At 36.8% G+C, this 14,991-nt stretch overlaps 1 protein-coding gene across 1 annotated transcript in view; it reads left to right on the top strand.

Annotated features, from left to right (window-relative positions):
- The window catches only part of LOC149835256 (CHD3-type chromatin-remodeling factor PICKLE-like), a 94,121-nt gene that overhangs the window by 17,594 nt on the left and 61,536 nt on the right, over positions 1 to 14,991 (top strand). The window contains exons 6-10 of the mRNA XM_090011772.1: positions 13,570 to 13,817; positions 13,900 to 13,995; positions 14,091 to 14,227; positions 14,340 to 14,543; positions 14,623 to 14,730. Coding sequence (XP_089867898.1) covers positions 13,570 to 13,817; positions 13,900 to 13,995; positions 14,091 to 14,227; positions 14,340 to 14,543; positions 14,623 to 14,730 — 793 coding nt within the window. The remainder of the gene's footprint in view (positions 1 to 13,569; positions 13,818 to 13,899; positions 13,996 to 14,090; positions 14,228 to 14,339; positions 14,544 to 14,622; positions 14,731 to 14,991) is intronic.

The raw sequence follows: 14,991 nt of genomic DNA, 5'->3' as shown, positions 1-14,991 counted from the left end.
ACCCACGTCATGGGTAATGCAGGTAAGCTCTTGAATCTTACTCCTTATGTTGGTAAAAATAGCATAGTCACAAGAGATGTTTCTCACCACTCCATCTCACACATTGGAAATGTCATTATACCCATGTCTAAGTCTCCTCTTAATCTTTTAAATGTTCTTTATGCTCCTAATATTCAGAAGAACATCGTATTTGTCTCAAAACTTGTTGATGATGTTAATGCTTCAGTTGAATTTACTCCTTCTGTTTATGTCAAGGTTCCTCGCGCGAGGAAGATATTCGCTGAGGGGAAGAGAAGAGGCAACATATACATCTTTCAAGAAGATCCATCTTCCTCTACCTACCCTGCATGCTCGTCCTTGAAGCCTCATCAGTGTTCATCATTGGTTTCTTCTGAATGTGTGTTTGCTGTCTTTGAATGTAATAAGCCAACTCTTTGGCACAATCGTTTGGGTCATTGTAGTCGTCATTTTATTGAAAAACTTGTCTTGAATAAATTCATTCCTAAGTCCAGCTTGAGTTTAGAATCAAGTGATATAAAGTGTCCTAGTTGTCATCTATGTAAGAGTCGTGTTTTGCCTTTTAATTCTATTAATAAAAGAGCTTCAAGGCCATTTGAGGTCATATGTTCTGATGTCTGGGCCCTGCCCCAATTGCTTCTGTTTCTGGTAGTAGATATTATCTTATTCTCGTTGATAGCTATTCACGCTATACTTGGATATTTTTCATGAAAGATAAATCAGAAATTTGTGGGTTATTTCAAAAATTTCATGCTTTTGTCAAAAATCATTTCTCCACCAACATTCTCAATTTTCAATGTGATGGAGGAGGAGAATTCTCTTCTAGTGATTTTGTTAATTTCCTTCAACTTAATGGAATAAAGAGAAGAGTGTCTTGCCCACATACGCCTCAACAAAACGGGATTGCTAAGAGGAAGCATCGACATATTGTTGAGAGTACAATGAGCATGATGCATGGTAGTAATCTCCCTATCACCCTATGGACGAAAGCTTTTCATTCCACCGTTCATGTGATAAATTGGCTGCCCATGACCATTTTGGAAATTAGGTCTCCATATTTCTCTCTGTTCGGTATACATCCCAATTATCACAAATTGCGGGTTTTTTGGACCTGTTTGTTATGTTCATATTGACAGCTCATTGAGACACAAGTTTCAGGACAAAGCCTTGAAGTGTAGGTTTGTGGGATATGCTGAAGACTACAAGGGTTATAGGTGCTATGATCTACTGAACAAACGAGTCAAAATATCGAGGAATGTTGTTTTTGATGAGATGAACTTTGATAGCCAGTCTGCTAATCCAAGTCCAATGTTACTAATCCAAGTCACAATGTTGAGGTTTACTACCCATGGTTAAACTCTGAACTCTTCTCCAATAGTAGCGATGCTTGCTCACAGATTGCATTCAGAAAGAGACATGTGAGGAATCAACATATGTAATTCAACCAGAGAAGGTTACTACTCAAAATTTGGAATCAAGGAGGTATAAGGTTGTTGTCTACACACGGTGAGAGAAGGAACCTTTATCTTTTTCTTGCACAGACATTGGTTCTCCTGCCTTTGCTCCACAAATGTTGGATGTTAGAAGATCTACTCGGACCCGACATCCACTTGAAAGGTGGGTGAGCTATAAGAATTTTTTTTTGGATTTTCAATTGTTCCTAACGTCCGTGAATAAAGAGGATGAGCCTCTCACTTTTTATCAAGCTGCAAACTCTAGAAAATAGGTTGAAGCGATGAATGAGGAAATGAAAGCCTTACATGAATGTGGTACATAGGAAGTTGTGCCTAGACCACTAAATAAAAATGTGGTTGGGTCTAAGTAGGTGTACAAGATAAAATATAAACCAGATATGAGCATTTAAAGGTATAAAGCTAGACTTGTAGCCAAATGATTTACACAAGAACAAGGACAAGACTTTGATGAAACCTTCAGCCCTGTTGTTAAGATGAGGACCATTCGTATTGTATTGAGTCTAGCCGTTGAACATGGATGGACATTAAGTTGCATGGGGATCTAAAAGAAGAAGTTTATATGGAACAACCCACTAGATATGCAGAAGATGCCAATCAATATGTATGCAAGTTGAAAAGAGCACTCTATAGATTAAAACAGGCCTCTCGGTCTTGGTTCGAGAGTTTTTCGCTGGAGATACAGAAGCATGGTTTCTCTCGGTCTCTTCTAGATCACTCATTATTCATTTACAAGGAACGAGATGTCACCACTCTTCTATTGATATACGTAGATGATATCATTGTCACAGGGAACTGTAGAGATCATATTGAGAAAGTAAAGAAGTTATTAAATCAGAGATTCAAAATGAAAGATTTGGGAGATCTGCGCTATTTTCTTGGAGTTGAAGTTGATAAAATGGACGATACACTTACTCTTACTCAACACAAGTACACGCTGGATATTCTTAGTAGGGCAGACGTGAAGGATTGTAAGCCACTGGCAACTCCAAGCATCATCCATCAAAAACTGAGTTACGAAGAAGGGGATTTATATGGGGATCCTACTAGATATCGTAGCATAGTTGACATGCTGCAATACCTGACTTTTACTAGACATGACATAGTGTATTCGGTTAATCAGGTGTCTCAATTTTTGCATCAACCTCATATACCACACATGGAGGCAGTTAAGCGGATACTACGATATCTAAAGGGGACGGTTGGTGATGGGTTAGTGTATAGGAAAAGTGAATCAAATCAAGGTGCACATGAAATTACTATTTATGCTGATGCTGATTGGGCGGGTGATTCAGATGAGCGACGATTAATGTCTGGTTATTGTGGTTTTATTGGATCGAACATGATCACTTGGAGTAGTAGAAAGCAAAAGGCCATTGCTCGGTCAAGTACTGAGGCTGAATACAGGTCAATGGCCGCTGCTACCGCTGAGGTTATATGGGCAAGACATCTCCTAGTAGAGATGGGAGAACCAATTACACGATCACTATTGTTATGTGATAATCAAAGTGCTATTAACATGCCTTTTAACCCTATTTATCATAGTCGAGCAAAGCACATTGAAATAGACCAACATTTTGTCAGGGAAAAGGGTTGAAGAAAAAGAGATTGAACCTGCCTTTGTGCGAAGTCGAACTGAAGAGCAAGTCGCAGATATATTCACTAAAGGGCTGACAAAGGACAGATTTTGGATGCTGAAAGGCAAGTTGTTCATAATCCAGGACTATGTACAACTTGAGGGAGGCTGAAAAGAAGACGCTATTGGATCTTGGATCCAAGTCGGGTTTGGGCAGTACCAGACCCGACTTGTATACTAGACCTTTTCACTAATGTTGTATTTCTCCTATTCATTAGAGGGTATTTTCGTACCCTAAAATTGTATTAGTAATATATTTATAACCTAATGCTATGGAAAACACGTGGGTTGTTCAGGCGTGAAACTGCAGTCCCTTTTTTCCCATATTACTCTTCTTTCTTCTTGCGCAGGTGAGCTTGGAGGCCATCACGTTTTAACAGTAGGGTTTTCAAGAAGTTCTTCATCATCAATCTTTATTTTAACATTGACAACTTCTGGAGTGTTTACTTTCTTATCATCTTTAATTCCAGACCTGGAAATAATGTCAAAAGCAAATTTAGTTTGAGATAATAAATATCCCCTAGGAGAATAGGTGACTTCAATGCCTAAAAAGTATCTCAATAAACCTAAATCAGTCATTTCAAAGTGAGATTTGGGAAGTGTTTTGATGTTTTCAACTCTCTGTTTATCGCTTCCGGTGATGATTATATCATCCACATGCAGAAGAAGCACAATAATTCCTGCATCATAATTCTTAATAAACAAAGCAGTGTCAGTCAAATAGAATTGAAAACCAATATCAAGCACAACACTACTAAATCTATCATACCAAGCTTTTGGTGCTTGTTTAAGGCCATAAAGAGCTTTTTCTAAGCGAAGAGTTTTGCCCTTAGGAACACTAAGACCTGGAGGGATTTCCATGTACATTTCTTCAACTAGGTTTTCATTTAGAAATGCATTTTTGACATCCATCTGAAATATGAACCATTTCTTGATGGAAGCTAAGGCAATTATGTGAAAATGTCTACGAAGAGACAATACGCATACAAGCATAAATACTTTATAGAAGAAGTGCACGGGACCACTCTCACAACACTTGAACAAAATACGCAAAAAGCGTATAAATAATAAACATGCAATAATGCATGTATTTCATAAAATGGAAGCAAATGCTTGAGACTCTCAAGCTTATTTTACATCAAGGGGGAACACCCCTATTTATACAAGAGGGAAGAGGTGCAAGAGGGGGCTCCCCAAAGGAGTCGTTGGGGAGCTCCCAACGATCACAATTGTGACCGTTGGGGGCCCCCAACGACTCTATTGGGGAGACCCCCAATGCACCTTTTTGTTATGCAAAAAGGAAAAATAAAAGAAAAAGAATTACAAAAAAATAAAGGGAAAAAATGCAGCATATTCCAAATGGAATATGCGCAAAATGTAAAAAGACAGAAATACCCTTTTTGGGTAAAAGAGAAAAAAGGGAAAAATATATAAATATATATACTTATATATAGAGATACGTATACATATAATATATGTATACGTATCTCTATGTATATAAGTATATATATTTATACTTACAATAATGTTTTTGAGTATACATTTTAAGACCCCCCCTCAAACTTACAGTGTGATAACCGCAAGTTTGTCAAGAAGGAAATGAAATCTAGGCGAACAAAGAGCTTTTGTGAAGAAGTCCGCAAGTTGATACTCAGATGTCACGTATGGTAAATCAATGACCTTCTTCAAGTATTCTTCCCTGACATAATGGCAGTCCATCTCTATTTGCTTTGTTCGCTCGTGAAAGGTGTGTTTTTTGGCAATATAGATTGCACTTTTATTGTCATAGCACAACTTTGTTGGTTCTCTGATAGGCACTCCCATATCTTCCAAAAGGCGTCGAATCCATACAATTTCCATGGTAGTGGATGCCATGGCTCTGTATTCGGCTTCAGTGGATGACAGAGAGACCTTCTGTTGCTTTTTACATCGCCATGAAATCAAAGATTCACCTAAGAAAACACAAAAACCAGTGGTGGAGTGACGGTTACTAGGGTCACCTCCTCAATCTGAGTCAGTATAAGCAAGTAATTTTAAATCAGAAGAAAAAGATAGAAATACTCCCTTATTTACTGTGCCCTTCAAGTATTTGATGATGCGAAGAACAACACTCATATGAACGGTTGTGGGAGCGTGCTGAAACTGACTGGCGATGTGTATAACATGTGATAAATCAGGTCGAGTAATACTAAGATACATTAAAGAACCTACCAACTGCCTGTAAGGGGTAGGATCGGTTAAGGGAACACCATCGTCAATCTTCATTTTCGCTCCCACAACTTCAGGAGTTTCGCATACTTTGTCATCAGAAATCCCGGATCTGTCAATAATCTCACAAGCAAGTTTAGACTGAGATAGAAAATAACCACGTTGTGAATAGGCAACCTCAATTCCAAGAAAATATGTTAGAAAACCAAGCCTAACATCTCAAATTTTGAAGTCAAGACGGACTTAATACCCTTGACTCCTTGAACATCATCACCTGTAATTAACATGTCATCAACATGGAGTAATAATATGACAATCCCTGCATTAGATTTTCTAGTAAATAGAGCAGTGTCAGTATAACATAAGGAAAAACCATTTTCCAGCATTACACTGGTAAATCTGTCATACCAGGCTTTGGGAGCCTGTTTCAAACCATAGAGGGCCTTTCGAAGACGAAGAACTTTATCTTTAGGAATCTTCATGCTTGGTGGGGCATCCATATACACTTCTTCGTTAAGATCACCATTTAAAAAAACATTTTTCACATCCATTTGAAAAATGTTTCAATTTTTAATAGATGCAATAGTAATAAGACATCTAACTGTAACCATTCGGGCTACAGGAGCAAAAGTTTCTTCATAATCAATTTCATACTCTTGCCCATACCTTTTTGCAACTAAGCGAGCTTTATACCTTTTCAGGGATCCGTCGCTTTTAGTTTTAACCTTAAAAACCCATCGACAACCTATAGTTTTCTTTCCTATGGGTAGAGTTTGGAAATCCCAAGTTTCAGCCCTTTTCAGAGCATTAAGTTCATTTTGCATGACTTCTTGCCATTCTATACATTTTTTAGCTTCTTCAAAATTCCTTGGCTCAAAATAAGAGTGAATGGCACTAAGACAAGCCCTATACCGGGTTGAAAAAGAATCAAAAGAGACAAAGCGAGTTGGCGGTCTCCTATTCCTCTCAGATCTTTGGTGGTCGAGAGTAGGAACAAGCTCACTATATTGGTCAATGGCACTTCTAAAGGTGTCTTGGTTTCTACGTGAGTAGGTTATCGGATCACTTGAAATCCTGTTTTCTTGATCATCGAGAGGGTTATGTTCTTCAACATCACCATCATTTTCCTCATCATGGTTTGACAATACATCATCATCACTAGATATATCATCATTACTAGCCAATAAATCAAAAAAGAATGAGTAATCAAAATTTTCTTGTTGAGAAACATTTTTTTCAAATCCACTCTCATTTTCTAAAAACGTCACATTTCTAGAAACATTTAACTTATCATCTCGAAGATCATAGCAACGAAACCCTTTTTGAGTTTAGGAATACCCAAGAAAGGGGCAGAGGATAGCTTTGGGAGAGAGCTTGTCATTTTTATCCGTAAGTATAAAACATTTACACTAAAAAACACGTAACCTATTATAATCAGGTTCAAGCTTATATAAGATCTCAAAAGGGGATATTTTTCCTAATATCCTAGATGGTAAGCGATTTATCAGATAAACAGAAGCGAGAGCTTCTTCAGCCCAAAAATTTTTAGGAATGTTTTGAGAAATAAGCAGGGTCCTAGTGGTGTCAATGATGTGCCTATGTTTTCTTTCGGCCAACCCATTCTGTTGAGGGGTTTTAGGACAAGACCTTTGGTGAATAATTTCGTGATCCTCAAGATATATTTTAAATTGGTTGGAGAGATATTCTCCTCCAGAATCACTTCTAAAAATCTTTATATTACTGTTGAATTGATTCTTGATCATTGAGTGAAAGGTTTTAAAACATGTAAAAACTTAAGGAAATAGATCCATGAATACTTGGAGAAATCATCCACAAAAATAACATAGTAAGAAAAGCCTCCTTTTGAAACAACAGGTGCGGGTCCCCAAACATCGGAATGAACAATTTCGAAGGTTTTAGATGAGAACATAGTTCTTTGCTCAAAAGGTAAACTTTGCATTTTTTTGAGAATACAATCATTACAGGAAAATGAACTTTTACATAGATCCTTTGCAAAATGTGAATAAGATAACTTGGTGATATTAGGATGACTAAGTCTTTTGTGCCACATGTTTATATCTTTGTTCCGGGCAACATTACAAAAAGATTTTGGAACTTGAAGAGATTCCATATAGTATAAGTCTCATTTTCTAAAGCCTTCCCCAATCAATTTCCCGGACCGGCGATCCTGTATTAAACATTTGTCACATGAAAATTTAATATCGCATCCATGGTCCGAGAGTTGAGAAACAGAGAGAAGGTTTAAGTTAAGTTTAGGTATAAATCTAATTTTTGGAATGAAAAAATCTTGAGTTTCAAAATTACCTATTCCTTTAATTTCAAGAGATGTTCCATCCGCAGTGGAAACAAAGGATGAAGAAACATTTTTTGAATAATAGGAAAGTGAAAACATGTTTGGGGACATATGAAAAGATGCACCTGAGTCCAAAAGCCAAGAGACTTTACCTGGAATGGAAGAAGCAGACACGGCAGCACCAGATGTAGCTCCCTTGAGAAGAGGTTGAAGGGCTTCCACTATTTGATTTAACGAGAGTGACCCACTTGATGATGCCTCTTCCTTTTGTGGTACACCGGTGGTGGCCATAGCGAGAAGCTTCTTCCATTTGGGTCATACGGGCTTGATATGCCCCGGTTCTTTACAAAAATGACAAATAGTCTTGCTATAGTCCCTCTTTCCTCTTTGTCCATCATCTCCTCCTTGATTTTGGAATTTGAAATGAGGAGGATGATAGGTCTTTACATTATTTTCAGGTCTTGATACGGCATTGACCTCATTGTTTTCTTCATGATTACAAGGAACCACAAGAACATTTGATCCTTGTTTACATAAATTCATACGAGTCTCCTCACCGCTTAATTTGGTGAGAACATCTTCAAGAGAGGGAGGAGTAAATGAGGATATAAGTGATGACCTTATTTGCTCAAATTCCGGTCTTAACCCATTCAAAAAATTGAAGAACCGATCTTCTTCAAGTTGCTTGTGGCGGAGTTTAATTGCCTCTCCACTCCATTTTGGTTCAAGCATAGAAAGCTCATCCCAAATAGAGGAAAGGTCGGCAAAATATTCCCTAATAGACATTTCACCTTGAGTAGGGGAGGGAGCCTTCTTTTGAAGTTTATACTTATGGGATAGATCTCTTGATGTATACATTTTCTCGAGATAATGCCAAGCTTCCGATGCTTTTTTGAACTTGATAATGTTGGCATTAATCTTTGTTTCGACGGATGCGAAGAACCAAGAAAGAATCTTGAAGTTCTTCATTTCTCATTCGTCGTGCTTCTTGGAGTATTCTTCAAGAGCTTTGATTTTTTTCTCTCCCTCAAGAATCTTGATTTCACTTCCGTCCATTACGGTTATTTTGGGTTCCGGTTCCGGAATTGTGCCTTGCACATAACCCCACAATCCTTTTCCTTTTATGTGAGCCTCCATGTTTCCGGCCCAAATATGATAGTTGGACCCATTCAACTTGAAGCCAAGAGCAAAGTGAGACTCTTTCTCACCCATTAATGCGTAAAGAGAAGGAGAAAAGGGGCGTACCAACACAATGTTTCAACTTCTAGCTTGCACAAGATCCTTCTAAAATATTTGAGAAGCAAGATCCACCACTTCAATCTCTAAAGATCTGAAGGCACGGTTTTCGAGGCACTCGAAAAAAGGAGAATCCCACGATCTTCAATCACCAACCTTGCTATGATACCATGTGAAAATGTCTACGAAGAGACAATACACATACAAGCATAAATACTTTATAGAAGAAGTGCACGAAAGCACTCTCACAACACTTGAACAAAATACGCAAAAAGCGTATAAATAATAAACATGCAATAATGCATGTATTTCATAAAATGGAAGCAAATGCTTGAGACTCTCAAGCTTATTTTACATCAAGGGGGAACACCCCTATTTATACAAGAGGGAAGACGTGCAAGAGGGTGCTTCCCAAAGGAGTCGTTGGGGAGCTCCCAACGGTCACAATTGTGACCGTTGGGGGCCCCCCAACGACTCTATTGGGGAGACCCCCAATGCACCTTTTTGTTATGCAAAAAGGAAAAATAAAAGAAAAAGAATTACAAAAAAATAAAGGGAAAAAATACAGCATATTCCAAATGGAATATGCGTAAAATGTAAAAAGACAGAAATACCCTTTTTGGGTAAAAGAGAAAAAAGGGAAAAATATATAAATATATATACTTATATATAGAGATACGTATACATATAATATATGTATACGTATCTCTATGTATATAAGTATATATATTTATACTTACAATAATGTTTTTGAGTATACATTTTAACAAATTAAGGTTCTGACTGTTGTCATACGAGCAACATGGGCAAAAATTTCTTCATAATTAATGCCATATTCTTGGGCATAACCTTTGGCCACTAATCGGGCTTTATATCTTTCAAGAGTGCCATTACTCTTGGTTTTAACCTTATAAACCCATCGACATCTTATAGGTTTCTTGCCTAGAGGAAGGTCTTGAATAGTCCATGTAGAAGCCTTTTCAAGTGCATCTAACTCAACTTTCTTGGCTTCTATCCGTTTGATATCATTTCTGGCTTGAAAGTACGAAGATGGTTCCTCATATGAGTGAATTAATGCAATGACTGCCTTATATGTAAGTGAGAAGGATTCGTATGACACAAAATTTTTCGGAGGACTCGAGACTCGAGATGACCTTCTAGTTGGAATGCCAAAATATCTTTTAAGTGCACATGGAAGATTAGGCTCTCTTCGTCTGGAATATTGTATACTAGTGTCTCTATGAACTTCTTCATTGTCAACATTATGATCAAGATCAATAATACCTTGATCATTATCAAAGCTATAGTCAAGATCATATTCATCAGATTTTGATGTCAGATCTAACAAAAAGGAGTACTTAGTAACTTCCTTTGGTTTTTTAAAATCAAAGATGCTCTCTTTTTCTAAAAAGGAGACATTTCTTGAAGTCAAAACGCCTATAACCTTTTAATTCTTGAAGTCAAAACGCCTATAACCTTTTTGATTTTTTGCATATCCTAAAAAGGCACAGGGAATCACACAAGAAGAAAGTTTATCATTTTTGTCCGTAAATATAAAAGACTTGCATCCAAATACTCTCAGTCTAGAGTAATCTGGAGAAAGGCTCACAAGTTTTTCGATTGGAGTTATATTTTGAAAAGAAGAGGATGCCATTCAATTAATCAGATAGGTGGCAGTTAAGGCAATTTCTGCCCCAAAAACCTTTTGGGACTTGATTTGCTATTAATAAAGTCCTAGTGGTTTTCATAATATGGCAATGTTTACGCTCTGCTAGCCCATTTTGTTGAGGTGTGTATGGGCAAGACCTTTGATGTGTGATGCCATGTAAGTTAAGATAATTTTTAAAATTTGTGGACAAAAATTCTCCTCCTGAATCTGTGCGAAAAATAGAAATATCATTTTAAAACTTATTTTTAACCATATTATGAAATGTCTGAAAGTATGAAAATACTTCAGACTTATGTTTAAGAAAATAAATTCAAGTATGTCTGGAAAAATCATCGACAAAGATAACATAATAGTCAAATCCACATTTAGAAATGATTGGTGCAGGACCCCAAACAACCGAGTGTACTAATTCAAGTGGTCTTGAAGAAACCAAAGTTCTGTTCTGAAATGATACTCTTTTCATTTTGCCAAGAATATAATCTTTACAAGTAAATTTTTCAGAATTACAAAATTTTCTTAGATTTGAAAAATGTTGGATTTTGGCTATATGTGGATGACCAAGTCTTTTGTGCCACAACTCCAACTCGATTTTCTGAATGTTATAACAAAAAACATTCTCCGACATTTCCAAAAAATTCATTTAATAGAGTCCTCCTTTTTCTATGGCCTTCCCCAATCAGCACTGACGATCCTGTACCTAACAACCATGAGAAGAAAAGAAAATATTACAACCATGGTCAGATATTTGAGAAACGGATAAGAGATTTAAATTTAATTTGGGAATATATCTAACTTCTGGGATAAAAAATTTCTAAGTTTTATGGATTTTTTCAAAATTTCCTATTCCTTCTATTTCTAGAGAAATTCCATCAACTGTAAATACTTTTGACACACTTGTTTTATTTTCAACACATTCAGATAAACTTTTATCATTTGGAGTCATATGGAATGAAGCACCGGAGTCAAGAAGCCGTGGGAAGTTACCTGGATCGGAAAAAGATGAAGCAGCTGCCTCAGTCGAAGCTTCAAAATTTCCCTTAGCTGGGCCATAAAAACTATTGCATCTTGATCTTTGGGCTCCGATCCAGCAATCACAACTCTTTTTGCTCTGATTTCTTTAAGCTTGGGACACTGAGGCCTGTAGTGTCCTGGTTCATGACAATGATGGCAAATACCCCTTTTCTTGTCATAGTCACCACTTTGTCGGTTAAAGTGAGGTGGTCTGTACAAACATACATGATTACCTGGTCTAGATACCGCTAGAACAGAATCATCTTTGGATTTTGGAGTATTCTTCTTGGTTCTGTTTTCCTTCATAGCCAGTTCCTCTATAGTATCGACAATAGAGAGAACTTTTCCCCGATGAAGAAAAGCCGATTTAGTCGACTCGAATTCTGGTCTTAGACCATTTACAAATTGATAAAAATGATCCATATCAAGTTGCCTTTGACGGAGCTCAATGTCCTTGGGACAATGTCATTTTTGTTCCAAAAGAGCTAATTCTCCCCAAAGTTCGGACAATTCATTGTAATACTCTCGTATGGTTGTCACTTTGGGTCATAGTCCTAACTTTTTCTTGAAGATTGCACACGTGTGCACTATCTTTGATGGAATACATATTTTTGAGGTATTTCCAAGCCTTATCGGCATGCTCAAACTTAGCAAGACTAGAGCATTTTTTGATGTCAATGCTATTGATTAGTCATGACATGATTTTTGCATGTCCTATCCGCCATTCCTTCCAACTCTTTTCATAATTGGCCAAAGCTTTGCATTTGTCTCCTTCGGTTAGGAGAACCTCTTTATCACTTTCCATTTTGGTGAGGACTAGTTTAGTTTTCGAATCAGAACCATCTATTATTCCCCAAAGCCCCTTTCCCCATATGTGGTGCTTCATTATCGAAGCCCACATTACATAATTTGTGTCATTTAGTTTCATGGGTATGACGGTGATTTTATCATGATCATCCATCTCATACAAGGGTGATAAAGAGAGAGAGAGAAAGACAAAAAGAAAAGAAAAGGGAAAGTAAGAGAAAGCAAACTCAATATTTTGTTGCAACCAATCTTCCTTTCTTCAAAAGGAACTTTAGGAGCCTCAACCAAGGTGATGAAACACCTTTGCAATCTTGACACAAAAAACGAGGCAAGAAATCTTCACGATATAGGATTAACCTTGCTTTGATACCATGAAATGAAGTGAGGATCTTCCACAAAAGTACTTAGATCCGCAAGAGAGAGTGTCTAGAGAGACACTTGACCATAACCCTTAAAAAAGGGTATAATTATAATAAAAAGGAAATAGAAAAGAATCTTTATTGAAAAATGATAAAATGCTTAAAAAGCATTTTATCACTATTACAAGAGGGGATGCACCCCTTTATATACAAGTGAGAAAATGAGAGCTCTCCTTGTAACCGTTGGACTAGTCCAACGGTTGGAAATGTAACCATTGGACTAGTCCAATGGTTACCTTACTAGTTAAGTTCCAAGTGGAACTTAACTAGATAGAGTTGTCTAGTTCTATTAGAACTAGACACTAAAAAACTAATAAGAAAAAATAGAAAAATACAGAAAAAATAAAAGATAAAATTACATAAATATATATATAATAATAATATGAATATCATTATTATATATATATATATATATTTTACATTTTAACAGTGATTACTTGTCACCTCTTTCTTAATGGGAGATTTTCTTTCCTTAAAAAGAGAGATAATTGTGCATATTCTGCATGTAATTCTTTGCCATGGACAAGGAACTGGCAAATCGACAATTTGGACATAAGATTATTGAGACCCAGTTGGATGCTAATTTATCTGGTGATGAGCCATATATCAGTGTTTCTCTTTTCTAAATCGGGTGAATGTACTTGCTGGAGGTTGATCCCTCTTTATTCTTGTTTCTGATGTATTTATGGTCCCGCATGTACGTTTTATTATTTTTAATTATGTACTTGTTTTCTTGGGGCTGCATTCTATGGCATATTGCTAACTGGCCTTTATTTCAGGAAGGGTAACTCTGAGCGTATGTATCTTGTGAAATGGAAGGACCTTCCCTATGATGAATGTTATTGGGAAGCTGAATCAGACATATCTGCATTTAAGACTCAGCTTGAAAGATTTAGTTCAATAAATAGTAGGAAACTGAAGCCATCTTTGGCCAAATTGAAAAGCTCTGCACGTGATGGAAAAGAAGCGAAGCGCAAACAAAGCATATTTAAACAGTATGAAGAGAGTCCAAATTTTCTTACTGGAGGTATTGCTTCCTTTGGAGGTATTATATCTTTTATTATCTAGTTTCTTTATTCACTTTTTATGTCTGATCTGGCCATTTACAGGAACATTGCATCCATATCAACTGGAAGGTTTGAATTTTTTACGGTTTTCTTGGGCTAAACAAACTCATGTGATACTTGCTGATGAGATGGGTCTTGGTGAGTTGAATTACACTAATAAGTTTTACTAATGCTTATAGACGTTTTATCGCTGCTTGAATAAGCAAACTCTGAATTCAAAATTGTCCCTTCAGGAAAGACGATACAAAGTATTGCTTTCCTGGCTTCACTTTTAGAAGAAAAGCTGTTTCCTCATTTGGTAGTGGCACCTCTATCTACACTGCGGAACTGGGAACGTGAATTTGCAACTTGGGCACCCCATATGAATGTGGTACTGTGAACAAATTTCTTTTTTCAGGGATTCTAGTTCTTGTTTATTTTTGGCCAGTATCATGCCTCATATGAAGCTTTGACAAATTTCAATAATATATACTTTGTTGTAGGTCTTATATGTTGGATCTTCTCAAGCACGCAATATCATAAGACAACATGAATTTTATTTACCTAAAGGCAGGATGAAGAAGCTAAAGAAGAAAAAGAAATCTACAGATGTTACCAACAGAGTAAAATTTGACGTTCTCCTGACGTCATATGAGATGATTAATATGGATACGGTGTCTTTGAAGCCAATAAAGTGGGAATGCATGGTATTTTATTTAATCTTTGGCAACTGCTTTATTATCATACCTCCATCATTTTAATCATCATTTGCTGATGTTGTCACAGATTGTAGATGAGGGTCATCGTCTTAAGAACAAAGACTCTAAGCTGTTCAACTCGTTGAAGATTTATTCAACTAACCACCGGGTACTTCTAACCGGAACTCCTCTACAGGTTGGTGCCGTTCAAGCTTAGTTGACTTTTGGCCACATAAAGTCAGTTGCAAGTCCTCCAATGGTTGTTTTGCACATAAACAGGTGGCACATACATATGCATGTGTGTATGATGCCCTTTTTCTTTTCCTTTTTCCTCTTTTTTTGGGGTGATAACCTAAAAAATAGGAAGCTTTATTAAAACAAATAAAGATAGGATGGTAAGAACCAGACATCCACCCTAGAAGAGGAAAATTATAATAGGTGGGAAGTGAAACATTTA

The sequence above is a fragment of the Nuphar pumila genome, chromosome 6, assembly GCF_984573655.1.
Source record: "Nuphar pumila chromosome 6, dmNupPumi1.hap1.1, whole genome shotgun sequence".
NCBI classification, from domain to species: Eukaryota; Viridiplantae; Streptophyta; class Magnoliopsida; order Nymphaeales; family Nymphaeaceae; genus Nuphar; species Nuphar pumila.
This window is presented reverse-complemented; position numbering and strand designations above follow the sequence as displayed.